The sequence below is a fragment of the Charadrius vociferus genome, unplaced genomic scaffold (genome assembly GCF_000708025.1).
Source record: "Charadrius vociferus isolate BGI_N301 unplaced genomic scaffold, ASM70802v2 scaffold50, whole genome shotgun sequence".
NCBI classification, from domain to species: Eukaryota; Metazoa; Chordata; class Aves; order Charadriiformes; family Charadriidae; genus Charadrius; species Charadrius vociferus.
This window is the reverse complement of record NW_009646445.1, coordinates 1,285,436-1,296,131: the sequence shown is the minus strand read 5'-3', so window position 1 is coordinate 1,296,131 and position 10,696 is coordinate 1,285,436. Positions and strand designations below refer to the sequence as shown.

Below are 10,696 nucleotides of genomic sequence, written 5' to 3'. Positions count from 1 at the left end.
TTCTCTTTTTTTTTTTTTTTTGGCAGACCTAGTTATAGTTTAAGCAGCAAGAATACACAATTTCCTCTTGCTGCTGTGTCCTTAACTTCAAGGTCAGCAATAAGTCCACTAAATGAGTTCAGTGGCAATGTTTTAATGTTTTAATCATAGAATCGTTATGGCTGGAAAAGGCCTTTAAGTTCATCAAGTCTAACCGTTATCTAACCCTACCGGGCCCACTTCTAAACCATGTCCCTGAGCACCATATCTAGACAACTTTTAAATACATCCAATGATGGTGATTCAACCACTTCCCTGGGCAGCCTGTTCCTGTCTTTGATAACCCTTTCAGTGTAGAAGTTTTTCCTAATATTCAACCTAAACCTCCCCTGGTGCAACTTGACACCATTTCCTCTTGTCCTCTCGGTTTTAACTTGTGAAAAGAGACCAACCCCCACCTCGCTACAGCCTCTTTTCAGGTAGTTGTAGAGAGCAATAAGGTCTCTCCTCAGCCTCTTTTTCTTCAGACTAAACAACCCCAAGTCCCTCAGCTGCTCCTCATAAGACTTATTTGCAAGACCCTTCACCAGCTTTGTTGCCCTTCTCTGGACCCTCTCCAGCACCTCAATGTCCTTCTTATACTGCGACACCCAACACTGAACACAGTACTCAAGGTGTGACCTCACCAGTGCTGAGTACAGTGGGACAATCACTTCTCCAGCCCTGCTGGCTGCACTATTCCTGATGCAGGCCAGGATGCCGTCTTTTGATTACCATCTTTTAGTAGAGATATAACCGTAACAAGGCCTGCCTCTGTGGAGGGCATTAGATTGTGAATCAGGATATTTTGATATATTTTTGTATCTGCTGCTGACCTTGTACATGTGCCTCTTGGCAAGTCATCTTATCTAACTGCACTCCTGCTCTTCCTCCAGCTTCATGCCAACCAATTTATTAGGATAGGGACTGCTTCTCATATGAATGTACTATACCAAGCAGAACCGATCTTCATTTTAGTTACGGTCTGTAGAAGTTACTGAAATACTAAATGGCCTCCAGAGGACACAATGAAAGGACTCCAATTTCGGAAAACTGACTGCCAAAAGAAATTGCTTTGTGCAAAAATTTAAGTCAAGTCTCTAGTAATACATGTAGGATAGCTACAATTCAAGACAATTCCTAAACCTTAATGATTCTAGATACAGCAAGCAGGACAAGAAGTTGCTTTATGAAATTTTATAACTAGGCAATAACCCACCGTGAACCTTTGCTCACTACAAGACAACAACACAACTCACTGATGCTGAGTACAGTATCTCAAAAAGTACAGTACTTTCTCTTCCTGCTATGGGTTTGGATACACTAAAGCTAAGCCTGCTTTTGGCTGTACTTAATTTAGTTCAGGAATAATAGGATCTGTGCTTTCCACACAGATTTTTCTGCTCTAATCCTTTTGCTATGATTGCAGCTGAACTTTCCATTTGCTCGGGTTGCTAAATACTGTACAAAAGCTTTCAAAATACCTCATGGGTGACCTTATGCCACTGCTCATTTTAATCCCTGACATGTATTCAATTTTCCACTGACAACTAAAGGACAAATAAAACTCCTTTTCTCTCCACTCCTGTTTTGCTACCAGTTACAGAGGAGTTAATATGTCTCACAGTAAAACCAAACATGGATTCTTCTTTTATGCAAGTACAAGATCTTTGCTCAGAGACACAATTTCATATCAATGTAACAAATATGCATTTAAGTTCAGCCCCAACCTTAAGTATCCAAAGACTTAGCATCTATCACTACAAAGACAGCCTGATTAGAAAACAGCAGTGCAAAATGCTCTCTCGGTGCCTCACTGCAAGGAACACGTTGAACTTTGATAACTGTACTGGCTGCTTCTTGGCAAATCTAGCATAAACCTTGAGCTAGCCTGCAGGCAAATTTAGTCTATTAAAGATCATTCCATTTTAATCATATAGCATTTGCAAGATATTAATACAGGATGTCAGGAATATGGGAATCAGATTTAGTGATGTGGCTGAATGCTACAGACAACTGCAGAGAGTTCAGATGGGAGCAGTAAAAATTATGAAAAGCTTTAGTGTGAGTTCAGGAAAAATGGAAGGACTTAATGTCCAATTTAGAAGAAAGCGCGTATTACTGCTTATTTCTGATCAAGCAACATTTTAACGCTATAAAAGCAATAATACAGTTGACACAAGCCTCAGGCTTAACACAGATGAGAAGCCAGAGAGATGCAGCAAGATCTACTACTGAGTAAAGAATTACAATTTGCAGCAATTTCTCTGACCAGATCAATACCTTAGATAAACTCTCATCATTTACAGTCTTACATTTGTGAAAGCAGAATGTAAGCTTATCCATAGCTTTCAAGAATTACATCCACAGACACTGCAAACTACCAACAAATGGGAAAACAGGGAGGGAAACGTACAATTAATTTTGATGCATCATAAACACACAACTGTCAAAAGGTGTTTGATTCCCATATTAAATTCCATGGAATTTAAAGGATACGTGAGGTTCTTCACGCATTTTATTAAACTGTGGTATTCAATGAATATTTTGTGGGGTCTGGAGTCTGAATATGGGCAGTGTTTCCTGCCCTCCTCTTTCGCCTTACAATACTGAATGCTGCATTATAACTATGCCATGGTTTTTGGAGGTTAACACTTATTATCTGTGGTGTTTCTTTTCCCCCCAACCCTAAAAATCAAGATATCCTTTCAGACCAAATGTAGCTATTATACAATACCTGCGTGGTGTGCAGTCCTCATACGGAGGGACAATGACGACCTTCACTGTTACTGATGTTCTCAGAAGATCAATCATTTGCTCATGACTCAGAGTGGCTACAGCCACCTTGCAGATTTCCACTAGCCGGCTGCCTTGTCGCAGTCCTGCCTGCCACGCGTAGCCGTAGGGCTCAACATCTGCCACAATGCCTTCATAGTTTACGTGGAAACCAAGCTGACCCAGACCATTCCTACGCAGGGTCATCTCCACTGTTTCACAGCCCTTAGTCACAAGCTGTGAATTGAAACGAAGACAGAACTTAATGCATGGAGAAACCTTCAGCGCTAATAGAGGTTTAAGGGCTCCATTTTTGTACAATCAACCAACTCCCAAGACAATGGTGGGACACGATAAAGGAATATATATCACAGTCCTGGGTATATAGCCAGCTGAAATGGATCTTGTCACTCAAACTAGTATTTTCAGTACTGTCTGATTATCCAAGTTCTGCCTTGACATTTTTACTGAAACCACAGGAATTTTAGAAAATACATGGCAGCACACAACAGAAAAAACACACGGTGTTACACAAGCATCTCTACTTTATCTTTTATGCTTTAGTAACCGAACAACCATTCTACATTTCTAGCTGTTTCAGTAAACTGTAAGATTACTTTCAGTCAGAATCTGGTGGCACGCAGCTACTAAGCACAGTAAACTGGGGTCTATGCCAACTCTTCTATGTACCATGAGCATGAATACCATCCAGAGCAATTTAACAGGGCCTGGTTTTCCTTTTTTCCTGGTCATTATACAACCACAGCTGTGAAATTACAGGAGAGACAGTGAAACATAAACCCAGTTATGCAAGAATGTGTTAACACATGCATTCAGAGAATATCTGAAGGTTGCAATAGGGATTGGAACTGCACCCTGCTGGCAACATAATAAGTCAGTCTCAAAGATATTACAGCTTCGTTTGAAACAAGATACAACAAGCCTATAAAACAGATAAAGAGAAGGAAAACAAGGAAAAAGAAATAAGGCGACACTTCTGTATTTATTGTGTGGGAGCAATTTAAGCATCTGAAGGCCCTTGCTTGCCTCTTTTTTTTTTTTAAAATATATCGAGACATTTTTCACACACACACAACCAGCTGAGGTTGGCTGATATCTGATAAAAGTGAAAACAATATTGGATTTTAAGAAATAAAAGCAGGAAAGTCCTTATAGATTTCCTGATAAACAATCAGAACAGTTTTAGGGATCCCAAGCATTACTTAAATTGAAGCCTTACTTGGCGGCGAGGCGAGAGGAGAAAGCAAAGAAGGGGAACCAAACAAGAGAACACATTCTAACCTCCAGCCTTTTGACGATCTCTTTGATATCATCAATGTTGCTGATGAAGCTCTCCAAAGAAACACATTCACCTCTCTCATAGAATATTTTGATATTTGTGTCCGTTGAAGTCCACCCTATCACATCTCGACAGGAGCAATTGAACACCACGCTTTTCGTGTCCTGTTCAATGAGGACTACAAACTCATTAGAGATGCCTAGCAGACAGTCTATTTCCATACCCTTGCTGTAGTCTTTTGCATGGACACTCCATACAATAGCACCAGAACTATAGATCTCTGCTCCTGGATAAGGCTTGGACTTTTCTTTCTTTTTTGAAGCAAGCGAGATGAAGGGGAACTTGCCAGAAGGGTCAATAGGTGTGTTGGTGACATTCTTCTCTGCCAAGTCTTTCAAGTACTCTTGACGGGTCCTGGTGGCCATCGCACGGAACTTTTCTGATTTATGAGCAGCATTCTCTGCATTAATGACTTTGGCTAGTAAGAAGTCCCTGAACACGTTTGATTTAGGAAACGTGACACCTTTTGGAATAGGTGGTCCAAAGGATGGTACATCTCTGGATCTTGTCACAGCAACACTAAAAGAAATAAAAGAATAAGGAAGAAGCAGAGTGTTTCACTGTATGCAAATTCAGCAGTTTCTGAATACAGAAAATACATTTCCTTTTCTCCTTAAGCCCTCAATTTTTCTCTTCTTTTCTCAGCACTATGCCTATGTTTACATTTTAATCTTGCCAGTGTGGAGATTATGTCCCCCTTACCATATAAACAGAAAGCCACTTACTTTTGCGTTATCCTCAGTACCACGGCTTAGAGAGCTTCAAGTGCAAAATCATGCTCTTTTGATAAACTAATCCCTCATGTATGGGAGTTCTGAATTTTGTTGGTTTTTTACTATAAACAGAAAATTTCTAACACACACTACTATGAAGGTTAGCTTATCTGAAAGCAACACGAAGTGTAAGATTAATACTAGAAATATAGATAAAATGGACACATTAAAAAGACAAAGACAAAGTCACCTTGGCCAGTTTCACTGTGAGAATCATCTTCTGGTGACTGAATGCATATATACACCACACTACTGATTATGGTTTAAATTTCTGGACTGAAAATTGCACTGCCTGATATTGCATGCTAGTGATAGAAGCAGACTCCCAAAATACTCAAAATAAGAAATTTCTTAGACGTTTGGGGACATGTTAATAGATGCTTTCTTTTTCAGCTCTTCTTTTTACATTCCGTGCAAAGTGAGGGACTGACAGTAAGATTGCCTTAGGCAATGCCAACAAGGTTAGCTATTCTCCCTCGTCAATTCTTTTTTGATACAGAGTGGATGAGAGTTGTTTGGCATCACTGAAGATTTGCCAGTCCCGTCCAGTATCATTCACTTAGCAGTCTGTCCTAAGAAGAGACAGACCACTGTACTTCATGTACTTCAACAGTTTTGTGACAAGAAATGCTCTAACAGTCTGAAGATTATTTACTACATATCTTACTAATTCTGAAAAAGCATTAACTAATTTTGGCCAAAATACCACGATAATGGAGTTTCATAAAGAAAAATAGGATGGAGCCCGAACACACTAGAAATGTATATGGTGCTTCATTTGGAAGACTAGCTGGTATTATTTTCACACTTTGTTCTAACTTATCTGAATGCTTAAACATAGTCAGAGAAATGCCCTCAAAAAAAAAAATCAATAACTGAGATTGCAGAAATAATAGTAAAGCTTTTGGGGGGGCACATAGGAACACAAAAAATAAAAATTAAGTCACCCACTCTTTAACCTATCTTCTGGTTTTGGGTGGTGGGGTGTTTTATTTGCTGGTTTGGTTTTTCTAATTATATTTTCTGGCAACTGATATTTAAAGATGTCACTGACTGTCGTATTTCCTTCAAATGTATGCCAATATATCAAAAAGTATATGACAGGGGGTGCTCATGATGCAACCATCTGACTCTTGATCACTGTCAGTGGTCCCAAAGGGTCTGTTAAGACACAGAAGCCTAAGTGTTAAACACAATTACTGGATGTAATGGAAAACTATGAGACATTTTGTTTGATTAGTTTTTCAATATCATGAATCACAGGCATAAGAATTTAATCTTTAACATATGCTAGAGAAGTTTTAAAAAGTGAATGATGCCGACAGAGAAGCCAGACTTTCGCAATATTGTTTATCTTAGTTGGGAGGGAGAATCACTGGCCAAGACAGTGCTTGATTTTTATTCCTTTTATGTAGTTTTTAATATAAATTCCACTACATTTTTATGCTATATGGCTTCCTGTTTTGTCTAGAATTATGAAAACTGTTGAAACTGTTCCAGTTAATTCAGTGAAAAAGAGGTCAAACTTACTTTGAAAAGTTTCCTAGAAAAACTTTTCATAATGGAATTCTATAAATTTAAATCAAGTGTTTGCACTGCGAGGACAGAAAAAGGAAAGGATTTTAATCTTAAAGACAGTACACAGAACATACAACGTTCTGGTGGTCTCCTGTATCAAAATGCACACTGACACTCTCAAATTTTTTTTTCCCTACCTGCTCATCCTCCTCTTAAAATTTAAGACTGTAGCATCATTAAAGCTGAAATTCTCTAACTTTATTCACTAATACTAACCAGCTCTTGTAGCTGTGAAGACTTGAAAAACGAAAGCAATTGAGCAGTCTGAAGGTCAGAAATAGAACCCTGAGATATTTAAATTTCTTACAGTATAGCAAAACCAAATCTTTCCCATGCCTTTTAAAAGGAAGAAATTGAAAATATGCAGTCATATTATTTAAAATAATGACCAAAAGCACTTTCTCTGTGTTTGCAATACCCAATTCAAATGGAAAATGCATCTGTAGCCCTTGTATATGTATTTCCTACTTTCCCTTTAACTTCAAAATCAGTTTCTGTATAGAATAAGAGCTGAAACATGTCTAGAAGTTTAAGAACAAGCTATGTCTACATAGATTATGGAGCAGTGGAATTTGTCAATAAGCTGCCTTAAAATGACTATCAACATGAACACTCCTGCTCCAGGAGAGTTTAATACACATACAAAGTTCAGCGTGAGTTCCAGAAATGCTGTGTGAGCTTTACCAAAAACTTATGGGGAGGGAAAAGCCTTTAAACCTTACTATACTTACTTGAAAAACACGAATACACCATCTCAGACACTGCAGTCTTAGCTCTTCCTCTAAATAAGCACTTGACTGAATGAATCACTTCGGTGAAGATTTGTATTTGAGTAAAGACAAGTTAATTCTAAGGCTACCTCATTTTCCAGATAACTACTCTAAATCCATTACTCTGACACTTCATATTTTAAATAAAGAAGCTTTAGAAAAGTTTGCTGAGATAAGTCAACATTTAAAAATAAAAATACATTACGAGTACATGACATAACAAAGGTTAAAAATTTTATTAATCGTAAAAAGAAGTGTAACTCAAAAACATTATTTCTATGTGCTTTCAATATGGTTAAAAATAGGCTAAATACGAATCTCATCTTGAAATTCTTTATAGTTACTATCAATTACCATTTTCTACTTTAATTATATTGACTTCAAGGTCTCACTGAGATTTTTTTTTTGCTGCGTAATGCTCTGGAATTTCTTTGTTGGACTGAAATGAGATATGAAATTAGGATATTTCAGAGAGCTTAGTTTCTTTCTGAAAGGTTAGTCATACCTTTTCACTGTCTTAATTTCAAAAACAGAACATGCCCAAATTATCCAAACAAAAAGTGAATTCATAAGAATCAAAGTAGAAATATTCTTCTAGCATACTCTTAATGAAGAGAATAAAAAGGAAATGAGAATGGAATTTGAAAATCATTCCCAAATGCTTGATTTTTGTATGTATGTATATGTACGTGCATGCATATTTGTGTGTACACACATACTGACAGCAATTATTTCCTCATTGGGTGTGTTTCTTTTACATACTCATATGTGTTTATTTACTTCTTAAAAAGCGTTCTAAATTCACATGACCCAAAATCTCCTAAACCCCTATCTTTCATTACATTTCCCTACTGAGAATTTAAAAGGGGAATGACACCTCCCTTTTCCCTCAAATTCTGTGTTTTCAGTGAAACTAGCGATAGTTACCTGTAACAAACGCTGTCAGTACAGGGACCATGCACTCTTACAATGACAAAGACATGCTGGAAGTGAGAGCGAATGTTCTTTGGGCTGAATGGTTGTGCTCCAGGCTCCTGGAAAACTATTGTCACAATATCATTTCCAATATGTCGTTTTCTCAGAAGCTTGAATGAAAAAAAGATGCATAGGTTAAAACACAGTCTTTTCACAATTTTATTTATTTCTCATTATTATAAGTTACTATTGTTCAATTTTTTTATTCCAAATAATACTTCAAGCTGAAAACCGCAACAGTATTTTTATTTTCATAAAAAATTCATTTCTACATGTAACATACAGGAAGATCTTGTTGGGGAAAATTTTAAGCTAAACAAAGAGGACAAACAACAACAAAACCTGTTAATATCAGAGTAATCAGTGATACATGGAAGCTGGAAAACATTCCCCTATTCACACATTTTTACAAGCCAGAAGTAGGTTCTACTTCAAATTGAAAATAGTTGTCATTGTCCCTAAGACACACTATGATAATTTTCCGATAGGCTTCTTTCACTAAATCCAAGATTACAGTAAAAGAGAAAGGTAAACTACAAAACAGTATATCATTTAGTGTACAAAAGCAAAGTAAAAAAATGCTGTTATCTTTTATTGTTAAAGGAAATGTCTATCTTATTTGAAGAAACACAAAATAACATTGTTTCTAGAGTAAAATGCATACACATCATACAGAACAAGATGGCTTAGTATTTAACAAGGCCAGGTAGTTTAGAGTAACAAAGCAGGTCAGCCTACATAGCTCTTCAGTATAATAAAAAAATTTGAGAACAAAAACAAAAAAGGATTTTGTCTTGTGTCTTCTTGTCTAGCGTGCTGGACTACCCCCTCATCACCTCTGATTCTGTGCATATTTCAAGTTGCTGAATGCAATCCTTAAAGTGCAACGGACTTTGCTGCAGAAGGTTGAAAATCATGTCAAATATACTATGGTCCTTTTGACATAAGATACAAACTCTTACTTATGTAACACAGATGTGCTACTGACATTATTGTATAATATTTACACCAAAGTTTCAGTAAGTAATGTGTAAAAAATAGAAGACAGTCCTATGGGGAAAAATCTACCTATGATGTACCTACAATGATCTGATTTGCTCATCTTCCTGACACAGAGATGACCAGTTTCACATTTGATACTTCTGATTTTAAAAGTGTTTTCTTTGCTAGTAACAAATAAAAATTGTCCTAAATTTTCAATAGTTCAGCTACTTTTGAGTTAGAGGAAAAATTAATTGGTCCATCTTACCTGTTGCTTGTTGTTTGGAGTATATGGCAACATAGTAGAAACGTGGAACATGATTTCATAGTCCTTGTATGTTGTATATAGAGAGTGAGTACCCGTTGAATCAGCTTCAGTTAAAGAAAAAAGAGAAAATAAAGACATTGTTTTAAAAACGTTTTAAAACAAAGTTTCATTATTATCAAAGAAAATCATCAGGCAAGATAAGAATTCCTACTCATCCTTGATCCTAGCTGAAATGTCAGCAAGTAAAAACTTACCCAGAGTTTATTCACCTGCCAAAGCAAATGACACGTAGATGGCACATATAACTTTGAGTACTTTTCCCAATGAAGAACTCGTTAGGAATATGGAATTTATACCAGAAAACCCGGAAGAAAGCCTATTTAAGCATGAAAAGTGATAACAAAGTCTGAAATAACTTTCAGACACCACCCAGTATCTCAGGCTAATTGGAATGAAACTGAACTATAAGGAATGTGAAAAGGACTTCAGAAAGGAAGGTAGACAGACACTGCAAATGAACACCATGCGTAATTAAATATCAATGGACATATAACCCACAAGATATGAAAGAACAGAATAGGTTCTTTTGAACATAAATATCAGGACTCTAAATTAACTGTAATGAAGTCAGATAAAACCTTCAGTAAAACAGGTGCTTTATGGATAGGTGCAGTCAAAAACTCAAATAGTATGCTAGCATGCTTACAGCTGATGATGGAAAAAGCCCACAACAATGACATTATGATGCTGGTATATTAATCAAAGGTACTCTCACCTGTTTTGGGTTCTGGCCACCCTATTTTAAAAGTTATAGAAGAAAGAGAAGGGATCCAGAAACAGGCCACAAAAATAATTATACGTGGATGGAGAGACTTCCATGTGGAGAGAAAATGATAAAAACTAGGATTATGACGTTTAGAAAGAAAAAAAGAAGAGGGGATATTATTAAAGTTTACAAAGTGTTGGTTGCAGACAACACTTGACTACAGACAAATAGGGAACTTCTGTTTTTACTTTTTCTTTCTCTCTCTCAAAAAAGAGACCTTGAAAAATGTTCATTAATTTAAGTAGTAACACATTTAAAGCTGAAATAGTGAATATATTCTATTAAATATAACTGCTGTCCCCAGTGCAAAACGCCTGTTTTCAAATGGAATTTTAAAAATAACTAGATTTATATATGGAAAAAAGCATCCTG

The 10,696-nt window shown here is 36.7% G+C and overlaps 1 protein-coding gene across 3 annotated transcripts in view; it reads right to left on the bottom strand.

Annotated features, from left to right (window-relative positions):
* The window catches only part of SIPA1L1 (signal-induced proliferation-associated 1 like 1), a 76,974-nt gene that overhangs the window by 39,985 nt on the left and 26,293 nt on the right, over window positions 1-10,696 (bottom strand). For all 3 annotated transcript variants that reach the window (XM_009882222.1, XM_009882230.1, XM_009882238.1), the window contains exons 5-8: window positions 9,499-9,602; window positions 8,202-8,359; window positions 4,096-4,672; window positions 2,756-3,030 (exon numbers count right to left, since the gene is read on the bottom strand). In XM_009882222.1, the coding sequence (XP_009880524.1) occupies window positions 2,756-3,030; window positions 4,096-4,672; window positions 8,202-8,359; window positions 9,499-9,602 (1,114 nt within the window). The remainder of the gene's footprint in view (window positions 1-2,755; window positions 3,031-4,095; window positions 4,673-8,201; window positions 8,360-9,498; window positions 9,603-10,696) is intronic.